The sequence below is a fragment of the Rhinoderma darwinii genome, chromosome 4 (assembly GCF_050947455.1).
Source record: "Rhinoderma darwinii isolate aRhiDar2 chromosome 4, aRhiDar2.hap1, whole genome shotgun sequence".
Lineage (NCBI taxonomy): Eukaryota > Metazoa > Chordata > Amphibia > Anura > Rhinodermatidae > Rhinoderma > Rhinoderma darwinii.
This window is the reverse complement of record NC_134690.1, coordinates 211,480,977-211,506,001: the sequence shown is the minus strand read 5'-3', so window position 1 is coordinate 211,506,001 and position 25,025 is coordinate 211,480,977. Positions and strand designations below refer to the sequence as shown.

Sequence of the window (25,025 nt, the reverse complement as noted above, 5' to 3'; positions counted from 1 at the left end):
TCGCTTGGGTAGGTTTAAGCATTCCCACGTTATTACCACATAAAGTGAAATATGTCAGATTTGAAAAATGGGCTCTGAGCCTTAAGGCCAAAACTAGGCTGCGTCCTTAAGGGGTTAAGAAGCAGTTTCTGCTTTGTTGCTGACATCAGGACTTTCTTGCAAGAGGTTGCTCATGTCTGTGGCTCCTCTTTACCTGTCCCCCGCTCCTAAGTGGGACTTGATCCTGGTCCTGAATGCTTTACAATCTGCTTGATTTCAACCTCTGCGAGAGATTTCTGTGCGTCTTCTCTCCGGGAAGGTGTTTTTTCTTGTGGCTTCCACTTTGGAGCGTTTTTGAACTGGTAGCCCTGTCTTATCCCTCCCCTTTTCTAGGTTTTCATCAGGATAAAGTGGTGCTCAGTACGTTGCCCCTTTTATATGCCTCCTTAACGAGAATATAGTCCTACTTTCCTTCTGTCCATCTCCTGCTAATCCCAGGGAATGCTGTCTCCACAACACGTATGTTTTCTGTGCCGAGAGGTGTCTCTCACTTCTACCGTTCAGCGATTGCAGTACTTATTTGTTTTTCTGCATGGTCTGCAGGAGGGCATGTGTCCTCCAAGGCTAACATCGTCTGCTGCTTTCGGTTGGCTATCCGTGAGGCTTAGTAAGTCCAGGCTCGAGCTCTTTTTTCTCGGTTACTAATTTGACTAGAGGAATTGGACCTTCCTCAGCTGAGTGCCAACAGGCTTCCGCTATCCAGGTCTGCAAGGCGGCTACCTGGTTGCACACGTTCGAAATGTTTTACAGAGACAGAGTGCATACTTTTGCATCCTGGGATGCTTCCCTTGATCGCAAGGTCTTGTAGGCATCTATGGATTAGGCTACTGCGTTTTTCTTTCTGTTCCCGCTCCAGGGGACTGCTTTAGAACTTCCCAAGGTGTCTGTCCCAAAATGAAAGCAGCTAGAAAATTTGATTTTTTTTGAGTACTCACTTTAAATTCATTTTCTCGTCCAGTTTATGGGGGGACACTGCCCCACACTGCTCACACCCAATTGATAAGTTTTCATGTTTTCCTTTAGTTGGCATTGTCATCTAATTGACGGTTCTGTCTCTCTAGTCTCTTATTTAAAGATTTCCTTACTATGTTTCTTATGTATATACTGATTTTCAATCAGTGTCTGTAGGTAGTGTATATCCTGTAGTAGGGGCCAACACTTTTATTCCTAGTGTCAAGAGCATATGCCCACGGTTTCGGGGTCCTTAAATGAACAGGACGAGAAAAGGATTTTACAGTGAATACTCCTAAAATCTCCTTTTATTAGCCATAGAAGATGGGAAAATGATATAGTACCCATAGATCAATACTAATAGGATTCCATAATTAGAAATGTATCCAGAGTCTCTGTAAATTTGAATCCTAAATTAATATAATTTAACATTGTTTATAGGTTATATAACTCCCCTGCTTCATTACATAAAAATAAGAGAAAGTACAAGCTGTTCTTGCTGCTTGTATACTTATTCAGACTATATCTGATATCTGGTTTTCTTCTTGCTCACTTTTATGCAGTCCACCCTACTTGTGATAATATACCCGTTAAGCCGGATCCACACGAGCGTGTTCGGTCCGTGATATACAGACTGTATGTCGGCAGTATTTCTCGGACCGAACACCCTTCAGGGAGCCGGGCTCCTAGCGTCATAGTGATCTGTCACATACTGTAATCATGTTTTCAGTACTGGACAGTTTTCCTGCAGCGAGGCAGGGACTCCTAGCGTCATAGATAACGGACGCTAGGAGCCTGGCTCCCTGAAGTGTGTTTGGTCCGGGAAATACTGCCGACAAAAGGTCCGTATATCGTGGACAACACACTCGTGTAAATCCGGCCTTACTATGCGTAATCTCATTACCGTGTGCTATTATCACACTGTTTACAAATTGTGGATTTCCTTTAGGCGGGATTCACACGACCGGGTCGTTCCCGAGCCCGAGTGTCGGCCGATAAAATCGGCCATTTTGCCCGGCCGGTTTGCATTAAGTTTTGCATCCGTGCCGGGCCGGGCAGATCCGGACAGTGACATCAGCGGCAACTCCTGAAGGGGAATCCCCATGTGTTCGGGGATTCCGCTTCATGAGTTTCCCCTGATGTCACTGCCCAGAAATGGACAGAGACATCAAGCGCTCTGTCCAGGAGCGGAATCCCCGAAAACACGGGGATTCCGCTCCTTCAAGGAGCTAAAGTGCGGCTAGCACATAGCAGAGCGGGGAGATACCTCCCCGCTCTGCTATAGTGGCGTCGCTACAGTAGTAGCAGCCGCAGCAGCTGCTAGCGGCGCCATCGATGGTGTCGCCGGGCCAGGGTGCTTTTCAAGCAGGGGAAGGGAGCCAGCGCAGCGCTCCCTTCCACCTGCTGTACACCCCGGCCCTGCCACACAGTGTACAGTGATGCCATTCGTCAGAATGGCATCAACTCCTCCTCCTCACATGCACTCTGCGCTGTGAGGAGGAGGAGATAGAGCGCAAGCTCCGGAAAACCCGGCCATCACTCGGGACACATCCCGGTGATGGCCGTGTATTACCCGGCCCCATAGACTTCTATGGGAGCCGGGCGGCCGGGTACCCGGGCGAAGATAGAGCATGTCCTATTTTTGGACGGCCGGTTTTCCCGGCCGTCAAAAAATCGGTCGTGTGAATAGCCCCATTAGGGTTCTATTATTCCTAATGCAGCCGGGTGCCGGCCGATTTATGAACGGCCGGCACCCGGCCGGGAAGCCCTGCCGTGTGAATGAGGCCTTACTACCTAGATGGAGCCTTCGTAATAGATCTTTTACTTTTGCTATTGATGAATCTCTGAGATGGAAGATAAGATAGTCTTTGTCTATTACTACCCAATATACACAGATTACCCTGTATAATCAAATAGCCACTGTGCTACGTATCTTGGTACTACTACTTGAACAGTTTTGGTCTTCATTCTGATAGTGTTTTTTAATACTTCACATTAAGTTCTTTGATTTGTATTGTTCATATTCACTGCTCCCTGGCGCAACTGCCGAGCGCATGACTTTACCACAGAAAAGCTACTAGTTGTGTTTTTGTTTTGTTTGCCTATAGTAGTTTTTGTGCATATATTGTGATATTTCATTACCAATTATGAATATAAGGGGTCATTGCTTCCCTGATTCACCCTGACCAAGCAGGGTTCATACCTGGCAGAAGTACCAGGGACAATCTTCGGGGAGTTCAAATTTGTCTCGTAACTGAGGGAATACGCCAGAGAGGACTTGGCCTTGCTGGACGCGGCCAAGGTCTTTGAATCTTAAGAGTGGCCATACCTTCCAGTGCGCCACAAGTTTGGATTGGGTCTTAACGTTATTAAATGGATTTCTATAATCTACAAGCACTTTAAAGCAGCAATATCTCTTAATGGCCTGTTGTCGTATACCTTTACATATTTATAAGGGGTACTCGACAAGGGTGCCCACTATCACTACTTCTGTTTGTATTAGCAGTTGAACTACTAGCAATTTGTCTTTTGCCATGATGATATTTATATTGGTATCATGTAACTCAGTTGTGAAGACAATATACGCAGGCGATTTAATGTTCTTATCACATCCTGATACTGCTTTGCCTAGAGCAATTGCACTGATAGAAGCCTTTGAAGAATAATTGGGCTTGCATATCAATTGGACTAAAGGCCCTATTTCACCGGCCAATTTTGGCTGGTGCATCGAGCATCGATCAATGGGACAGCTCGTTGATCGGCGCTCGTTTGCTCTGGTCACAAACCGCTATGGATGGGGACGAGCGGTCGTTACTCCGATCGTTCATCCCCCATACATTATTATCATGTCAGCAGCGCGTCTCCCTGTTTACACAGGCAGATATGCTGCCAACTATGATAATATTTTACTTTGTTAAAACTATGCGATCACCAGATGAATAAGTGTTTGCTCGTTCATCTGCTGGGCAATTTTTGGCAACGAGTGTTATATTATCGTTTGCCCGATTATTGCCCAGCGTAAAACCTCCTTAAGTCATTCAAAATGTATTGCTTGATAGGAGCCATTTGGTGAATACTACAGTTAAGGGCCTGAAAGTGGTTGAAGATTTTAAATATTTAGGTATCCACATTGCTAGGAATTCTTAACCAAATGTTCTCCCCATGTTAACCCCTTAATTTCACGATTTCAAAATAAATTTGAACTGTGGGGCGCTTTACCTCTTTCTATAGCGAGTTGTATAAATATTACTAAAATGGTAATACTACCCAAATGCTTGTATATCCTTCCGCATCTATTTACCTCTAAACCAATGTCATTCTCTCAGATTCTAGATTTGCAGATTATTTCCTTTTATATGGGTTTCAGCTAGATCAAAGCTTTAACTGGCTAAACTACAACGACAGAAGGGATTAGTAGTAATGACCCTACCTAATCTCTAACTCTACTACTTAGCGGGACAACTTAAATACCTGGGAGTATGGCTGTCACCAGAGCCTATATTGATTTCTGAAAGACAACTGGCAGACTAACTGGAAAGGACCTCTCTTTGGCCGACTCCAGTTGCTCAGCTACTACCTTGCGCAGACTACGTCCAATCCACAAAATAGCCCGCAAAACCTGGACCGAAGCTAGGAAAGTAACATTCTTTGCTAATATCCAAGCTGAAACTCCACTATGGAACAACACGAAGCTGAGTCAGTTGAACTCTCTCCCTGACGCTCTATATTGGTCAGAACTAGTAGTGGAATTGCTAGCGGACTTGCATGATAATGATTTCTTGCTTTCATTTGAACAGCTACAGAATAAATACCAGATATCCTGAACACATTTTTATAGATATCTCCTGATATGACATGCTCTCGATTCCAGAACCCAAGGCTGTTAATTTCTTCATTACCTCTAATCAGTGTTATCCAATCACAAGGACCTGGTGGACTAATATCCAGAAAATACTCTCACCGTATCCATTTTAAGGCCTCCAGTACTCCTTGCATTTTGTGACAAAGTGGAATCAAATGGAATCAAAATATTACAAACGTTTTTATTTATTCAGTATCGAGTGAGCGCTACGTGCGGAAATAAAAGCACTTAAACACCTTGGCATGTTATCAATGAGGTTATTAATGGTTGTCTGAGGAATGTTGTTATGCCACACTGAATGCACTTGGGCTCGCAAATCCTCAAGATTGGCTGCTGGCAGGTCCCTTTGCAAATGCTAACCAATGACGTCCCCGATGTGCTCGATAGGAGACAAGTCCGGAGACGCTGCAGGCCATAATGGCACATTTAGGCCATGCATGCTGCTCACAGTAGCACAAGCAACATGCGACCTGGCATTGTCCTGTTGAAAAACGGCTCCTGGGACACTTTGGAGAATTGGCCGTGCCGCTGGTTCCTCAAACAAATCCAATGTAACGCCGAGCTGTTAGTATACCTGAACTGAAGACCAGAGGGGTCCGGCTACCGTACTAATATACCACCCCACACCATAATCCCAGGAGTAGGACCGGTGTGATGTTCCTTTATGAAGGCCTCTTCGTGGCGTTGCCCACGTGGATTCCATACCAATCTCTGTCTATCATTGCGTCCGACGAGGATAGATCCTCTACTCTTGCTGTCATTCCTATTCATTGTTGTTCTCCCAACCTCCGGGATACGCAACGTTGAACAGTTCTGACATCTCGGCCTAGGCGCTTAGCGATCAGCCAGAGTGATAAACTAATTCAAGGATTTTGTCAGTTTACGACATGTGGCGATGAATGGCACGTTGACTAACAGGAGGCATTGCACGATCATCCCACAATCATCCCACACCACTTGATCTGATTTTTGAGGTTTCATGTGGCTAAAAAAACTGTGCTTTCAATCTGGCTTTTATGCCCCTCTCACATGCCACAGATTTGAGCTAGGTGCTTGATAATTTGCAAATCTTAGTGACACCTGCTACTTCCTCGATTTTGTATAACCTCACGGCTTGTCCTTCTTGGTGTTTCAATTTTAATGTTGATGAGTGTATCTGTCTCCAGCCATAAATAATTCAACTCAACATTATTAATCAATGTTATCTAACCCAGATATGTCTTCACAAAATGGGTAGGATCCCATCTCCGCGATGTCCAAAGTGCTCATTTGCACCTAGTGACTCCTGGAACATGATTTTGACCTGCCCAGTTATTGCATCCTCCTGGCTGAAGTAGTTTGATCTCCGATTCCTTTTGCAGTTGAGAGCTGCCTTTTCTGTGTCCTTGATGAGGAACTATAGACTCACCATCTCCGCATATTATTCAGAGAATCTCTGTTTATGGTAAGGAAGGCCATAGCCTTGACATGCATAGGTACTAGACCTCCCAGGTATGCTACCTGGGTGGAATTCGTCAACACAGTAGCTTCATATGAGAAACTTCTCTTTATTCAAAGAAATGGCCCGAGTAAACTTCAGAAAGTGCAGGGTTTATCTTGGCAATCACCACTTACAATTTGTTCAGCTCATACCATGGTCCGTTCAATCAAAGGCCTCATCATTTCTAATAATACTTTTACTGGGTTTTGCTTGGCTTTCCCCCATCCTCCCCTTTTCCCCAATACTGAAACGTATGTTTTTTCATTTGTAATTGAATATGACTTGAGATGTGTGAGAGATGTGTACTAGTCTGTATGTGCACGTAATTGACTTGTATTGTATGTTATACTTGCATACTTTTTCAATAGAGTTAAAAAACTCTTTTAAACCAAAATAAATTTCGTTTTGCATTGCCGCATTTTAAGAGCCGTAACTTTTCTTAATTTTTCTGTAGATGCATAGCTCTTTTTTAAAATTTTTTTTTTTGCCAGATTAATTAGTTTTTATTGGTACTATTTTGGGGTACATGGGACTTGGTTTTAAGTCTCTCTTTTTTGTGGTAGGGAATGGAACAAACAAACTATTCCGCCATTGTTCTTTAACCCCTTAACAACATGCCATTTATGTGGCAGCCATTAAGAGAAAGTATGGAACGGGCTGAACTCGCTCCATACTTACATGAACCTATTGGTACATTCAGGTAGCGATCATGTCAGTACACACGTTAAGGTGTGTGCTATGGATTATGTTTAAGACAAGACCACAATATAACCAAGTATACCTTGGTGCATTGACCCACAATACTTAGTATATAAACTACAGAGTGTGTGGTACAATTAACACAACACATAAATGATAGAAAATTACAAATTTTATTGAAGATAACAATGTATTAAAAAATGAGTCATGCAAAGCATGAATAAAAACATCTGTCAAATGCAGAGGCCATATATAACAATTAAATGAGAAAAGGGCATGAACAATGTATTGGTATACAAAAAGGTATTAATCTATTCAAGGATCGGATAGAGACTTGGTGAAGAAAGGCGCCCTTAACCGTATATCATGGTGTATCATAATATGATGCTTAAATAGCAAGAGGGTACAATGACACACTGAAGAGGAAGAACATACCCATATTAGCACCTCTGCATAGAGAGAATGTCAGACCCGACGCGTGTTTCGGCGGAATGCCTTCGTCCGGGGGTGGCGTCTCTCCAGCGGCATCCTCCATTTTACAGGGCGTCCATCCAATCGGGTAAGGATAAAATAATTCAGATGGTGAAGTGGGCTTGCCCGTTCTGGCGTCATGCGCTAGGTCTGAAGATGGCTGACTATGTACTTCCGGCCGCGCGTCATTAAGCTGGGCGTGGAGCAGCGGCGTCTGACGCCGGAGAAACACGCCCACCAAGATGTAGATGCACGGAACGCAAGACAGCCAAGCCACTCCCCCTGACGTAAGCGCTCGGCACAGCACACAACGATATGAGCTAAGTAAATATATGTGTGAGTAAATACTCGATTGGATAGCTGAACCCAGGAGAAAATATACAAAGTGAAAAAATATGAAATGTCCATTTAGGGCAATTATACATTAGCTGCTATAATCATTAATATTGGCACTATAATGCAATATAGTGATCTGAGAGGTGTAAAAGATTAAGTGAAGAAACAAAAAAAGGTGAATATGTGAATTAAATGCAAAGTAAGACAAATACCATATTATATGTGAGTATACAAATAAAATTAACGTATGGGAACGATATGTGTGTAAGTGAAAATGTGTATAGAAAAAAATGGTGTATTAAATGACAAGCTAAGTATACAGTGCATAAAACACAATAATATAAAAAATTAAACGTGTTTTGTGTGCTGTGAACGTACACAAAAAATATGTATAAGTGCCAAAATTAAATATACACCTATTTATTCCATAAATTTAGATTGAATTATTCATATAAAACTGTGTGTATATGCCAAATAAATAGTAGCAAGAAAGATAATCAATAACAAATGACGGATGAGAGAAATCATAATCAATGTTTTATTCTTCATTAGGTTAATCAATCATTTCCATCGCAGCAACTTTATTCTCTCCAGATGTAGTGAAATCAACATAGTCTATAATAAAAAGGGAGGCCATTAGAGAATATTAACATGATATTACATAGTTACATAGTTAGTACGGCTGAAAAAAGACGTCCATCAAGTTCAACCAAGGGACGGGAAAAGGGAAGGAAAAATTTCTACACATTGGAGCGAAATTATCTAACCCTTTCTTAAAGCCATCTACTGTCCCTGCTGTGACCAGCTCCTGTGGTGACTATTCCATAGATTCACAGTTCTCACGGTAAAGAAGGCTTGTCGCCTCTGCAGCTTGAACCTTTTTTTCTCCAGACGGAGGGAGTGCCCCCTTGTTTTTTGAGGGGGTTTTACATGGAACAGGATTTCACCATATTTTTTGTATGTGCCATTAATATATTTATATAAGTTAATCATGTCCCCCCTTAGTCGTCTCTTTTCAAGGCTAAATAGGTTTAATTCTTTCAATCTTTCCTCATAACTTAAATTCTCCAAGCCCCTAATTAGTTTCGTTGCTCTTCTTTGTATTTTTTCCAACTCCAGGGCATCCTTTCTATGAACTGGAGCCCAGAACTGAACTGCATATTCTAGATGAGGTCTCACTAATGCTTTGTAAAGTGGCAATATTACATCCCTGTCCCGTGAGTCCATTCCTCTTTTAATACACGACAATATCCTGCTGGCCTTTGAAGCAGCTGATTGATATTAAATCACAAAAATTAATAAAACACTTAAAATGACCCGCTGGAGGTCAATGGTCAAAGAAATGGATCAAAATTTAGGTTTTCGTTTAATCCAAGGGGACGCATCGTCCCCAGAGTCCAAATCCACTTGGATTCACATTGTGCCAAGTTTTTAGAAATTTCACTCTTCCGAGTGTTAGGTTCAATGCAGTCAATGCCTTTTACTTTCAATTTTGTTGGGTCACATGAGTGATTAACTTTTAAAGTGTCTTGCTACAGGTTTCAATATTTCAATGGTTCCCGTCTCTTTTGTCGCCGCAATGTCTCGAACATGCTCTCTAACTTTTAACTTTGAGCTCTCTAGTCGTGAGGCCCATGTATATTTTTGGGCAAGCACATGTGGCATAGTAAACTACTGCTTTAGTTGAACAAGTGATGGAATGTGTAATACTAAAGGTGTGCTTACCCGCTGAGTCAGTGAACGAGGTTGATTTCTCAATATTGGAGCATGCGATACAGTGTCCGCATGCCTTACAGCCCCACTTCGGTCCCTTGGTGCCAAAAGGGAACTTCAGGCTTTTATGTTGATAATGACTTCTAACAAGATGGTCTTTAAGATTTCTTGAACGTCGAGCAGAGACACTCGGGTATTTAGTGATGTATTTTTCAATGGTAGGGTCTGTAAGTAAAATAGGCCAAAACTGTCTTAAAATTTCTTTCATCTGAAACCACCGTGAGTGGTATTCAGTAGTGAACCTTACCTGCACTTCAGATTTATTTTTTGGTTTAGGGAATAAAAGATTTTCCCTTGAAGTATTCTTGGCACGGTGGTATGCTTTTTTTAATCGACCTTTTACTGTATCCACGGGCAAGGAAACGATTTGTGAGGTCATATGCTTGTTTCTCGAATACTTCCATCGAAGAGCAAATCCTCCTGATCCTCAAGAATTGACTTATTGGGACTGCGCGTATGGTCTGTATAGGGTGAGAGGAAGAAGCATGGAGAAAAGAGTAAACTGCGGTTGTTTTTCGGAACACGTCTTTCTGAAGAAAGCCCTCTGGATAACTTAACATCCAGAAATTCTGCCCGGTATTTGTCATAGTGGTATGTCCGTTTAATATTTAGATTGTTTCTGTTTAACTCACACATAAAGGCCTCAAGTGATTCTGATGTACCTTTCCAGATGAGCAGGATGTCATCGATGTACCAGGCCCAATACTTAGCAGGTCACCGATCTGTAATACAGCCGACACCTTACTGTAGAATCAAAGATCACGGATTACAGCCGTTTAATCCCTCCGATGCCGCTTCCAATTGCGACTGCGGCATCTAAAGCGTTAGAATGAGGGGGGCGGCTCCCTCCGACATGTCATTGCCCCTTGGCGACACAATCGTGTGGTGCAGATGGTCGGCATGGCAGCATGGGCCCCAAGGTCCTGCCACCTTTTGTACTCCTATGAAGCCCTGCCTACATTAGTTTTGCAGTATATCATAAGCGATCCAACAATCGTAGTTCAAGTCTCCTAGGGGGAGTTCGAAAAAAGTCTGTTACATTTTTTGTTAAAAAAAAAACCTTTTAAATTTTTTTTCCATGAGTAATGTTAAAAATAATAAGTTAACATCACTGGTATCTCCCTGTTTACCAAAAAAAAAGAATGGATACTTAATCTATAATATCGTGATATGTCCATATAATGTAGATTGCACGTTTCCCAAACATCGAAAATAATCCTGGTCCATTTTTTTTTTTTTTTACTTTACACTTGCTCCCCTGGCCCTATATGCACTGACATTTAACCAAAAAAAATGTTTCTCCCTGTCCCCGTGTACAGATACCATGGACGTGACAAGTGAGCGAACATGTTTAAAGGGGTATTTTTACATCACCTCAATCCTATTTCAATTGTTAGATAATGAAAATATATGTATTTTAGTAAATACATACATTTTTTAAATCTGTACATTTCAGATATTGTTTATCTGTTACCAATAGTATTGACCACAAGCAGTGGCCGCGCTTGCTCTGTTCTTCCACTTTTATTTTGCAATGCGGATGGCCGGTATCTCGGGAGCACGCATGTTAGAGCATTCGCAGTATCACCCTGCTCAACCACCTCTTTGCAGTTCTACTCAATGGCATGCGCAGTAGCCCTTGATCCGTCTTGTACTCGGCACATGAGTGAAAAGCAGACTATAGCTAATCCCATATCCGGCCTAAGTATGTAAGATTATGTACTTGCGCTACTCCGCAGCACAGACTGTCTGTGCTGATAGCTGTTCATAAATCATCTGTATGAGACAGCGTTCTTCTGTCTCCTGTGCTCCCATCTGCTGTAAGGAAGCTTAGCCCTATATCCATGTGGTCTACTTTACTTCCGACAGTCGACTGAGCAGGATGCTGTCTCATACAGCTGATGTATGAACAACCTACTTTGTTGGCTTGTAATTAGCAAACCGGGACCAATGAAATAGCTGGATGCTCTGCAGAAACAAGCACACTGAAAATCCATATTCTGCTAATATTACTGTGTGACCGTATCAGAGGCATGCATTAGCATCAATCTGTGCTTGCGTTGCAACTGTCCGAGGATAGCTTTGTACCGCCCAAAAATGTGTTTAAGCCGGGGAACGGAGCAGAACAGCAGTAGCAATAATGAAGAAATAGTGTAGGACATTTAAACAGAGGCATACAGTAGGTGTAATTTGTATCATCTGTTACATCAGTGGAAAAAGACCAAATGAAAGTTTGAGATGGGAATATGCTAGATGGTGACTAAAGCAAAGATTCTTGTCTTTTAAAACAAGACAAAGATCACCACTTTCAGCCAGGGACTAGCCTTAACTGGAGCCTTTGGTAGCAATGATGTATGAAATACGTCCTTCATTACTGTACTGCCCTCCCCCCCCCCCCCCCCCCCGTAGTATGAGATGTCTTTGGCAGCATAAGGGTTATTGGTTACATCTGTACAAAAGAAAAGCACAGAGTAACATTTTGGAAATTTTCATTTTTTGTTTGCAATTATATTCATAGAGTGCATTATGTTGAAACACATCAATTAACCCTTGGTCCTTAAAGGATTTACATGAAAGCTAAATGATTGATGTATCACAATTTTTCAATTTCTCTCTTCAGGTGCTGTTTTAGCAGATACGATCATGGATTTCATTGAATGGTTGACAAACCAGGAATTTGGACGCCGCTGCATTTTCAGTATTCGAGATATCCTTTCCTGGGTGAATTTCATGAATGTCACTGTAAAAAATGACTTATCAGAAACACCGTATGAAGGCACTGACCTCAATACCATCACAGCTTTAATACATGCTGCCTGTCTTGTGTACATAGATGGCTTGGGATCAGGTGAGTTTCTTGGCTTTCAGGTGATTGACTTCATAATGTAATTATGTCAGAACATTATTTAATTTGCAAACCATTTCCTGTTTTCTCTAGGCAGTAAGTAGTGTAAATAACTATTTTAATTCTAGTTTCAAAAAACAAATACACAACAAAATTTTCACATTGATTCCAACTCGTTTTACGTTGGTAATAAGACTGCTAATGATATCAATGAAAAACTACCATGTTCAGACGAAGCAAAATTTTAATGAGCAGAATAGAAAATCACATCTTTTATGTGGTTTACGCTGCATATTTTTCCGCAAAAGCAGCGTCAGAAACCACAAGAAGATTATCCCCATTGAATGGGGGTAATCTGCATGCAAGAAACGCGTCTATAAACTGCCAATCCAAGGCCGAAAACAGAGTTTCAGCCTCGGATTTCTTCCACAAAATACACGCCAGATTTTTTTCACTGTAAAAATCATAGCACAAGTAATACAATTAATAATGTAATGTAATTATCGGTCATCCTATCTGATAGACAATGGGGCACTATAGAATTAAATTTTATTACAAAATGTCTGACAAAGCAACTTTATTAAATATAGTATAGGGCCACCTGAAAAGTGTCCATAGTCCATCTCTAAATATTAAATATAGTTGACACAAATAGGACTTTAAAATGTGCACAAAGCTACTTTGTAAACATTATTTATTTCAATTGAGAAATAAATCCGTTATGTCCATACACATATAAATCTTTTTCAAGTGGCCCTATACTATATTTAATAAATTAAGTTGCTTTAACCCCTTAACGACCGCCAATACGCCTTTTCACGGCGGTCATTAAGGGAACTAATGCCAGACCACCGCCTTTTCATGGCGCTCTGACATAAGCCCGGGAACTGGTGTCGGGTGGTCTAAAGACAGCAGGACACCTGCACTAACGGGTGGGATCGATTTCAACATCTATCTCACCCGTTTAACCCCTTAGATGCGACGCTCAATAGCGAACGCCGCTTCCAAGTGGTTTTGGAGGGAGGCCGCTCCCTCTCTCACCCCATTGGAATCCTGCAATGGCAATCGCAGGGTGCCAATGGCTTCTAAGGCAGCCGGGGGGGCCTAACAAAGGCCCACAGGTCTGCCTGTGGTGGATGCCTGCTAAGCCATTCCTGAGGCATGGTGTCTGTCAGTTTTACACTGACCGGCAATAATACGCTGCAATACAGAAGTATTGCAGTGTATTATAAAAGCGATCAGGAGATCGCATAGTGAAGTCCCCTAGTGGGACTAAAAATAAAGTTATCAAAAGGTTTAATAAAGTTAATAATATACAGCCACATACACACACATTAATGTTACTCAAGTGTCATGAGAGTTAATAGACCTCACTACCAACCAGGACTTGATGTCTATTCAGAATCCTGACACTTCCTTCGCTAACGCACGTTTGTGATTTACAGCACAGCACATCGAGATCATTCTGGGCTGTCATTTACGGCGTAATCTTGCGAGATTACGCTTGAGGTGCTGTAAATCACACACAAACGTTAGCAAAGTGTCGGGATTGTGAATAGACATCACGTCCTGGTTGGTAGAGATGTCTATTAACTCTTAGGACACTTGAGCAATGTTAATGTGTGTGTATGTGGCTGCACATAGTGATCTAGTAAGATCACTGTGTGCTGTGTAAATGAATGGGGAGAAGTGTATGATGCTGATTGGTCCGCGTCATACACTTCTCTCCACAACGCTCACTTGGTCAAAAAGTAAAACACGCCCATTTGTCCATTAAGAAACTCATTAGCATAAAGCTAAAATAGGTCACAACTCCGTCAAAAATTATTGTTTTTCTAAATAAAAAACACTGCTGTAATCTACATTACAGCGCCGATCACATTATTTACAAGATAGGGCACTTATAATGTGGTGACAGAGCCTTTTTAACCATCACGGATACACCAGGGGAAGAAGACTTTCTCAAACACGCTATGAGGGATGAGCCCATCGCACATTGTTTTATGTCCACCCAACGCTTCCCACTACTTGACATCCACCAGCTGCCTACCTGATCCAAGATAGTCACCATGTAGTACTTATAAAGGTCAGGAACTCCCATCCCCCCGACTGCCATGGTCTGATCAAAGTGGACATACGAACTCTGGGGGGGCTTTTTCCTCCAGATACATTGGGACAGTTCCCTTTGCAATCTAAGGATAATAGACGGTAAGGGTATAGAGACCATCCGAAATGTATATAAGATAATTGGAAGCACCATCATTTTGATTAACTACCAGCCCAGGGGATAAATGAACTAGACCGTTTTCCCAGCAGAGTCGACACGCTAGGGACTAACGAAGAGTAATTATGACAAAACCGCAAGGAACTTGGATATGCCAGTTTACTGCCCAAATACTGAATGTTATCTGTGTTCCACTTGTACGGGTACTTGACAGCTAGGCTCGACTGTAAGGAGAAAGGTATTCCCATATTCCAAACCTGAGATTTACTAGGTTTGATCTTATAGTAAGATACTCATCCAAACCCCTCCAGAGTGGTCTGCACTTCTACCAGAGAGGACTCAGGATTTGATAATACTAGAAGAACATAATCGGCGTATAAACCTATTTTATGAGTATCCCCTCTCACCCTGGATTCCCCTGTTCTGTTTAATTGCAGCAGCCAGAGGTTCTATCACTAAGGCAAAAATAAGTGGGGAGAGTGGGCACCCTTGACGAGTACCATTCTTAATCTGGAAGGACTCCGAAAGAAAACCCGAAACTAGCACTTTAGCCGAAGGTTTGGAATAGAACGCTAGAATAGCAGATTTAATATACCCCGAGATACCACATTTCTCCAAAGTGTTCGAGAGATACGCCCAACTCACCCGATCAAATGCATTTTCTGCGTCTAAAGCTAATAATGAGGGGGTTTTGTTATACTCAACCCATTGAATTAAATCAATGAAACATCTGGTGCCATCTGGAGCCTGTCTCCCAGCAACAAAACCCACTTCTTCATATTATGGCTTTTAAAACATGGCGACACAAAATTTTTTTTTTAAAAAGTGTTTTTACTGTGTAAAAGTAGTAAAACATACAAAATCTATATAAATTTGGTATTCCCACAATCGTAATGACCCACTGAATAAAGTTATGTTATTTATACCACACAGTAAACGGCGTAAATCTAAGGCGTAAAAAAAGTGGTGACATTTGTGGGGGTTTTTTTTCCCATTAAATTTAATAAGTTAATCAATAAATTATATGCACCCCAAAATGGTGCTATAGAACTTGTCCTGCAAAAAACAATGTCCTTATACAGCTATGTTGATGCAATTATAAAAAAGTTATAGCTCATGGAATGCAACGATGGAAAAACGCGAAAAATAGCTTGGTCATTAAGGTTTAAAATAGGCCAGCCATTAAGGGGTTAAATACACTTTCCTGGCCAAAAATATTTGGAGAAAAAAAAAACTACTGGATTTAGGTAGACCGTTCTAATTAGGTCCATAAACCAGTTGAACTTATATAACCTAGTGACAGGTCCTCTTTAATATGGAGTTGGGTGTCCTTTTGCGGCTGTAACAGCCTCCACTCTTCTAGCAAGGTTTTCCACAAGATTTTGGAGTGTCTGTGGGAATTTGTACTCATTCAGCCAAAAAAGCATTTGTGAGGTCAGCCACTGGTTTTGATGAGAGGGCCCAGGCTCGCAATCGGCGTTCCAATTCATCCCAAAGTTGTTTTATGCGGTTGAGGTCTGGGCTCTGTGCAGGCCACTGGAGTTCCATCAGATCCAACTCGTCACACTATTGGGGGAACTGATAAACTTTTTATGGCAGTTTTCTGGTTTAAAAATATTCGCAAATGCATAAATAGTCGCAATTCGCGCTAAATTATTGGAAGGGGTGGGACCACCCACAGCCTGACACACCTAGTAAAATTTACATGCGAAACTGGCGTAGATTTCCCTTTCTGGCGCACAGATAGCAGATGATGTGACATTTATTAAGAGGCATGCGTCGCTTACGAAATTGGCCACATCTTACTCCTGCAGCATTCATACTAAGATGTATGTCACCTATGTCTTTATGGATCTCGCTTTGTGCACAGGGACAGACATTCTGGAACAGGCAAAAAGCCTTTCCCAATCTGTTGCCTGAAAGTTGGAAACATACAATCGTCTAAAATGTCTTTGTATAATGTAGTGTTAACATTACCCTTCACTGGAAACAAGGGGCATAGTCCAAACCCTGGACGACCGCTCTAGTAAAGTAGGCACGATGCATTCTGGTAGGCAGGATTATGCTGGCATCTGCGCAACCCAGATTCAGCCATCAGACTGCCAGATAGGGAAATGTGATTCATCACTCCAGAGAACACCTTTCCACGGTTCGAGTCCAGAGGTGGCGTGCTTAACATGACTCCAGCCAACGCTTTGCATTGTGCATGGTGATCTTGGACTTGTCTACAGCTGCTCGACTATGGAAACCCCTTTCATGAAGTTCCCAACATACTGTTCTGGTACAAATGTCTCTTCCATAGGCAGTGTGGAACAGTGTAGTGAGTGATTTAACAGAGGATAGGCGCTTTTTACATACTACACACTTCAGCACTCGGCTGGTCCAGTCTGTACGTTTCTGTGGTGTACCGCTTTGTGGCTTCGCTGCTACTTCTAGATGCTTCCACTTCACAATAATAGCAAGTTGACGGATCTAGCTTATCAGAAATTGCATGAACTGACGTGACAAAGGTGGAATCTTATGACATTAAATTCACTGAATTCTTCAGGACATCCCATATTACGGTCAATGTTTGTCTATGTAGATTTCATGGCTATGTGATTGATTTAATGCATTTGTTTATAATGGATATGACAAACGCCTGTACTCCATAATTAGTAGAGGTGTCCACATTGTTTGGCCATATAGTGCACATGAGACATTCCTTTTTAACCTCTTAACGCCGAAGGACGGATATATCCGTCCTCAGCAGCTGCTAGTTCGCGCAGGAGGACGGATATATCCGTCCTGTGATGGAGCGGGTACTGTCACTGTACCCACGCGATCAGCAGCAGGAGCACGGCTGTTATACACAGCCTGGCTCCTGCTGCAACTGCCGGAATCGAAGCGTGCTCCGATTCCGGCAGTTTAACCCATTAAATGCCGCTGTCAATAGTGACAGCGGCATCTAATGTGTTTGACAGAGGGAGAGAGCTCCCTCTGTCACCCCATCGGCGCCCCCGCAAATAAATCGCGGGTCGCTGTCGGGTTTCCATGACAGCCGGGGGCCTAACAAAGACCCCCAGGTCTGTCTTCAGCATCTGCCTGTTAGGCGATGTCGGAGGCATGACCTAACAGGTTGCCTGTCAGTTTTACACTGACAGGCAATAATGCTTTGGTATACGAAGTATACCAAAGCATTATATATGCGATCAACAGATCGCATAGTGAAGTGTCCTGATATGTCAATCAGTTAAATAAAGTTTGTGAAAAAAAAATTAAAAAAAATTACAGTGAAAATCAAATAAAACCTACTTTTTTTTTGCCCAAAAAGTGGTTTTATTAGGTAGAAGTGTCAAAACAAATCACACATACACATATATGGTATCCCAGCGATCGTAACAACTTGATCAATAAAATGAACACTAATTAAACCGCCGGATGAACGGCGTCCAAATAAAACGCAAAAAACAACGGCAAAATTCGCTCTTTTAAAATAAAAATTAATCTATAAGTCCTATGTACCCCAAAATAGTACTAATGAAAACTACACATTGGCCCGCAAAAATCAAGCCCACATACGGACACATTGACGGAAAAATAAAAACGTTACGGCTCTTGGAACGCGGCGATGCAAAAACAAGTCATTTTTTTCTAAAAGGCTTTTTATTGTGCAAACGTAGGAAAACATATAAAACCTTTACATATTTGGTATCCCCGTAATCGTGCCGACCCATAGAATAAAGTTAACATGTTATTTACGCTGCATAGTAAACGGCGTAAATTTATAACGTGAAAATCAATGCTGGAATAGCTGCTTATTTTCAATACTCTCCTAAAATAAAGTTAATAAAAGTTAATCAATATATTATAAGCATCTAAAAATGATACAATTACAAAATACAACTCGTCCCGCAAAAAACAAGCCCTTACACGGCGATGTCGACGGAATAAAGAAAAAGTTATGACTCTTGGAATGCGACCGTGAAAAATCAAAAAATAATCCTTGGTCATTAACGTGCAAAATGGCCTGGTCATTAAGGGGTTAAGCGCTGAAAAGAACATTAATAAACTACTCCAGAGAACTTTCTATTTGTAGTTATTTTTTATTATAAGGGGTTATACTACAGTGCTTCTTTCTTCTATGTAGGCACCACGTTTTGCTCTACTGCTTCTGCCATATCTGCCAGACAACAGTGTATGCGGTTTTTACATGAGAAGCTCTCTGCTATTGTGCAAATTACTGAAGATGTACAAGCAGACCTACAGATGTATGAAAGAGCCATACAGAGGAAGATAAATTCATTGGAAAGCTTGTTTGGAATTCATCCTTTCTATATACCAAGAGGTAAATAATAATAATAATCTTTATATAGCGCCAACATATTACGCCTCACTTTACAATTTAGAGGGAACATGAAACAAACAATATCAGACATTACATAATGACAAAGTTCATTTACAATTCAAACCTGGGTAGTGAGGACCCTGCTCGCAAGAGCTTACATTCTATGAGGACATAAGGGAGACACAAAGTGTAATAGTGTTTGTTCTGTACAATGGTCCGCCCATTTTTATACACATGGGGTGGTAACATAAAGCTGCATGAGCCGGTCACCAGCCAGTATCCGTGTATGACGGACATGAGGAGAAGGAGTGTGAGGGAATCTTATTCTGATGACTAATCTAAAAGGAGGGCCATGGAAAGGAGTCAGATTAGGGAATGTTATAGGCCTGTCTAAATGTGTTTTCAGGGCACGTTTAAAACTGTGGATATTGGGCATTAATCTGATTGTCTCGGGTAGCACATTCCAGAGGACTGGTGCATCATGAGAAAAATCTTGGAGACGGGAGTGGGAGGTTCGGATTATGGAGGATTTTAATCTAAGGTTGTTAGCAGAATGTAGAGCCCGAGTAGGGTGGTAGACAGAGATGAGGGAGGTGCAGCACTGTGGAGAGCTTTGTGGGTGCGAGTAAATTTGAATTTAATTCTGAAGAGTCTGGACAACCAGTGCAGTGACTGGCAGAGGATAGAGGTGTTGGTGTAGTAGTTGGTCAGAAAGATGAGCCTGGCTGCTGCATTAAGAATAGATTGGAGAGGGGAGAGTTTAGTGAGGGAAGACCGACTAGTAATGAGTTACAGTAGTCAAGACGAGAGTGAATCAGAGCAACAATGAGAGATTTGGCTGTTTCCTCCGTAAGAAAAAAGCGGATTCTGGAGATGGTTTTGAGGAGAAAATGACAGGAGCATGAAAGTGATTTGAATGTGAGGAGTAAAGGAAAGATCCGAGTCAAAAATAACCCTGAGACAGCGGGCGTCCTGCTTAGGATTTATGGTAGTGCCACACAATGAGATGGAGACATCAGGTTTACGCAGGTTAGTAGATGGTGGGAACACAAGGAGCTCAGTTTTAGAAAGATTCCGTTTCAGATAGAGAGAGGACATGATGTTAGAGAAAACAGACAGACCATCACTGGTGTTTTGTATTAGAGTAGGGGTGATGTCACGGGAAGAGGCATATAATTGGGTGTCATCAGCGTAGAGATGGTACTGGAAGCCAAATCTGCTGATGGTTTGTCCAATAGGAGCTGTGTAGAGAGAGAAGAGGATCGGACCTAGGACTGATCCCTGAGGAACCCCGATAGCAAGGGGAAGAGGAGAAGTGGAACCAGCAAATGACACACTGAACGAGCGGTCAGAGAGATGGGAGGAAAACCAAGAGAGAGCAGCGTCCTTGAGGCCAATAGAGTGGAGCATGTTAAGTAGGAGTTTGTGGTCTACAGTGTCAAAAGCTGCAGAGAGATCCAGAAGAATCTTCAAACTGTACAGCTTTTTTGCAGCAATTAAATAAAGTGTTTGTAAAAATATAGGTTTTGATGCCTAAAATGTTAAAACAACTTGTATTATTCTTCCCTTCTAGACTGCCGATCATTGACCAAATTGTAATAAAATACTTTTAATCTGTTGATTATGTAGTTAACTAAATCTTGTGTTTTTTTCATTTGGGAAGCCTAATGAGTGCTTTGCTTTATTTTCATTTAAGGTCCGTTATTTCATGAAGACTGTATGACCGATTATGCACTTGATTCTGAAACCACTTCAATGAATGCACAGAGGCTCCTGCGAGCATTGCAAGTCAACAAACCCATTTTATTAGAGGGGTCCCCAGGTGTCGGCAAGACCAGCCTGGTCACTGCATTGGCTAAAGCTTCTGGAAATTATCTTGTTCGAATTAACCTTTCTGAGCAAACGGTATAGTCTTGTGAATATTTAAAATGTTTCCCTCAAAAAACAATGTAAAGCTATGTAAGGTGGTGTTGAAAGCATTTAAACAGGATTTAAGTTATTTAGTGATGTTTACATAATTTTTTTTTTTTTCTGGTTATGTTGCTAGTCTAGACAAATTGTTCAACAGTAGTCTAAATAATTTGAATTACAATTTATTAAGCTCTCCTTAAGAATAGTCGGATGTACTTTTATTGTCCTTCATAGCATCCACAATTACAAAGGTTAAAATTAGACGTCCAAGTTTAACCTTGCTTCGAACATACGTCATTTTATACAATATTATTTGTCGTATAAACATCTAGCCCTTTTATGAATTCTGTCCTAGTATCTGCCGTTACCACCTCTTTGGGTAGGGCTATCCAGAGCTTGACTACTCTGTAAAAAAAAATCTGTATTGATGTCTGTATTGACTTTCCTCCACATGCAAGGAATGTTCCCTGGTCCTCTGTACAATTCTTGAAATGTGTATATGTGTGGACAAGACAAAGAACTAGCACATGATTTATTCATGTTCATAAGATCACATTTTAATTCGTCTTTTTTCCAAGCTGAACAAGCCTGATTTTTCCAGCCTTTTATTATGATAGAGGCCCTTCTGCCAGCTTATTGAGGTATTTCTGTAATATTTTACAATCCAGATGAGTTTTGTATCAACCGCAAAAGCTGACGCTTTTCTTTCAATCTCATCCAATAGGTCATAAATCAAATAATTAAAGAGGCTCTGTCACCAGATTTTGCAACCCCTATCTGCTATTGCAGCAGATAGGCGCTGCAATGTAGATTACAGTAACGTTTTTATTTTTAAAAAACGAGCGTTTTTGGCCAAGTTATGACCATTTTTGTATTTATGCAAATGAGGCTTGCAAAAGTCCAAGTGGGCGTGTATTATGTGCGTACATCGGGGCTTTTTTACTACTTTTACACTTCTCTTCAGAACGCCCAGCTTCTGGCAGTGCAGACACACAGCGTGTTCTCAAGAGATCACGCTGTGACGTCACTCACTTCCTGCCCCAGGTCCTGCATCGTGTCGGCCACATCGGCACCAGAGGATACAGTTGATTCTGCAGCAGCATCAGCGTTTGCAGGTAAGTCGATGTAGCTACTTACCTGCAAACGCTGATGCTGCTGCAGAATCAACTGTAGCCTCTGGTGCCGATGTGTCCTCGCTCGTCCGACACGATGCAGGACCTGTGAGTGACGTCACAGCGTGATCTCTCGAGAACAGGCTGTGTCTGCACTGCCAGAAGCTGGGCGTTCTGAAGAGAAGTGGATGATGCTTCTCGTCAGAACGCCCAGCTAGTAAAAGTAGTAAAAACGCCCCGATGTACGCACATAATACACGCCCACTTGGACTTTTGCAATCCTCATTTGCATAAATACAAAAATGGTCATAACTTGGCCAAAAATGCTCGTTTTTAAAAATAAAAACGTTACTGCAATCTAAATTGCAGCGCCTATCTGCTGCAATAGCAGATAGGGGTTGCAAAATCTGGTGACAGAGCCTCTTTAACCCCTGAACAACCAATGACTTGTATTTGTCACAAATGCTTTCAATTTTCTAGTTGATGTTCCATTTATGGGTTGTCTGCCATCTTGGTTCCTCCTTCGCCTCTTATACGGTTCACCTAATGCAGATGTCCTATCCCAGAAGCAGAGGGGGCGGAGTCTCATCACACGTCACTTGCTTTGAGTCCTATTTAAGTGCAACAAATGATAGATCAGTGAGAACTTCTGTACTTTCATTGCAGTCTCCGTGTATCCTATGCAGCTCAGCCTGTCTTCTGCTTGTTGTTTCTCCATGTCCGTTTTTACACAGGAAGCCGTATGATATACAGTCATACATTCTCATCCAGCCAGGTTTTGGTTTTGCCCACTACATCCTAAATGATGGTTGTCATTAGAGCCTCGCGGGTCATTAATCTTCTTTGCAAGACTTCATGCATTCACCATCAAACTGTCAATTTTATATTCCTGGAACCTTTACTTTGACTAGGTTCAAATTTAATGTCCCCTCCCTACTTCTACTAACCTGACCCCTGTGAAACTGTGCTGTATCCCACTACCTATCTACAATATCTAACCCCAATTTGGCATCCTCACCCTCTCTCTTTAAAAGCTCCTCCAGCCGTCTTATTCTTTCCCTTAGCACCGCTGCAATAAAAAATTAAATAAAAAACAATGCAAAAGTTGTTTTCTTTGAATCCTGCCTTAAAAAAAATGATTAAAAAGTCGCATCTACTCCAAAATGGTACCAATAGAAACTACAAGTCGTCCCGCAAAAAAAAAAGGCCTCATACAACTGCATCGGCGAAAAACTAAAAGTTATGGCTCTTCAAATATGGAGACACAATAAAATAATAATTTTTAAAAAGTGTTTTCACTGTGTAAAAGTAGTAAAACATACAAAATCTATACAAATTTGGTATCGTTGCAATTGTAACAACCCGCTGAATAAAGTTATTGTGTTATTTATACCACACGGTAAACTGCGTAAATTTAGGACGCAAAAAAGGGTGTCTCAACTGTTGCTTTTTTTTCTATTCCCCCCCCCCCCCAAAAAGTTGATAAAAGTTAATCAATAAATTCTATGTACCCCAAAATGTTGCTATTATAAATTACAACTTGTCCCACAGAAAACAAGACCTTATACAGCTATGTCGACGACTATGGAAAAATGTAAAAAATAGCTTTGTCATTAAGGTCTAAAATAGGCTAGTCATTAAGGGGTTAACTCCCTAAGCTCCCGCTTTTCTTATTTCCTTACTTTTTTTCACTTGTTTAGCCCAGGATTACTAAACCTTAACTCCTTGGTGACATGTCATGTACTATTACGTTGCTGTCACCAAGGTCTCAAAGTTTATCTAAACGTTTAACAAACTTCTGACACATCATAGAGACATGTCAGAAGTTTTGATTGGTGGGGGTCCGAGCACTGAGACCCCCACCAATCGCTAAAACGAAGCGGCAGAAGTGCTCGTGTCCGCGCTCAGCTGCTTTTGTTTCTGTCCGGCTTTTCCCGGAAATCAATGTATTTGACTACGTACTCGATAGAATGTCTATGAGCCTGTACTCCAATATATCGGCTTTCTGGAAAAAGCCGAACAGAAACTAAGCGGCTTAGCGCTCACACGAGCACTTCTGCCGCTTCGTTTTAGCTATTGGTTGGGGTCTCAGTGCTCAGATCCCAACCAATCAAAACTTCTGACGTGTCACTTTGACGTGTTAGAAGTTTGTCCAACGTTTAATTACACTTTAAGCCAAACTAACGTAATAGTAAGTAATGTTGCTGGTGCGGGCTCAGAAGCTGACAGCCTACTGCATGGACAGAACCGGAGCCTAACAATGGCCTCCTGTCTGCCAAGTACGGAAGCCTGTTAGGCTCAGCTTTGGAGGCGGGGCCCAAAAGGCTTCCGTCACCAGGAACAAGATGGCGCAGGCTCGGAAGCTGAGCTTGTGACATCAGCCGCCAGTGTCAGCTGTATGTTACAGCGAACACCCTGCTGTTACCGCAGGGAACAGAGCTTGCCTCTTAGATCAAAACAGATTGCGGCATCTTAGTGGTTTGAAGCTGATCGGCATCGCTGCGATGTGATCGCAGGGTTGCCAATCGTTGCTATGGCAAACGGAGGCCTAACAATGAGCTCTTGGTCTGCCACGTATGGAAGCCCATAAGGCCCCATCTGGAGGCATGGGCCAAATAGATTTGCTGTCAGTGATTAACCGCTCTAATGCATTGTACTACGTGGGTAGTGCAATGTATTAAGCGTAAAGATCAGAAGTGCAGGCCGTCAAGTCCCCTAGTGGGACAAACCAAAAAGTTAATAAAAATGTTAACTAAAAGTGTAAAAATTAAGTTTCAAGTTAACAAAAACAAACACTGCCTTTTTTCCCCATAATAAGTCTTTTATTATAGGAAATAAATGAAAATGTTAAAAGTACACATATTTGGTATTACTGCATCTGTAACGACTCAAACTATAAAACTATAATTTTCCCGCATGGTGAACACCGCAAAAAAACAACACAATGCCAGAATCGCTGTTTTTTGGTCACCACCCTTCACAAAACAAAATGTGC

At 41.7% G+C, this 25,025-nt stretch overlaps 1 protein-coding gene across 8 annotated transcripts in view; it reads left to right on the top strand.

The window, feature by feature from the left end:
* The window catches only part of MDN1 (midasin AAA ATPase 1), a 314,285-nt gene that overhangs the window by 130,224 nt on the left and 159,036 nt on the right, over positions 1-25,025 (top strand). For all 8 annotated transcript variants that reach the window (XM_075862158.1, XM_075862156.1, XM_075862153.1 and 5 more), the window contains exons 34-36: positions 12,232-12,459; positions 18,810-19,007; positions 20,704-20,912. In XM_075862158.1, the coding sequence (XP_075718273.1) occupies positions 12,232-12,459; positions 18,810-19,007; positions 20,704-20,912 (635 nt within the window). The remainder of the gene's footprint in view (positions 1-12,231; positions 12,460-18,809; positions 19,008-20,703; positions 20,913-25,025) is intronic.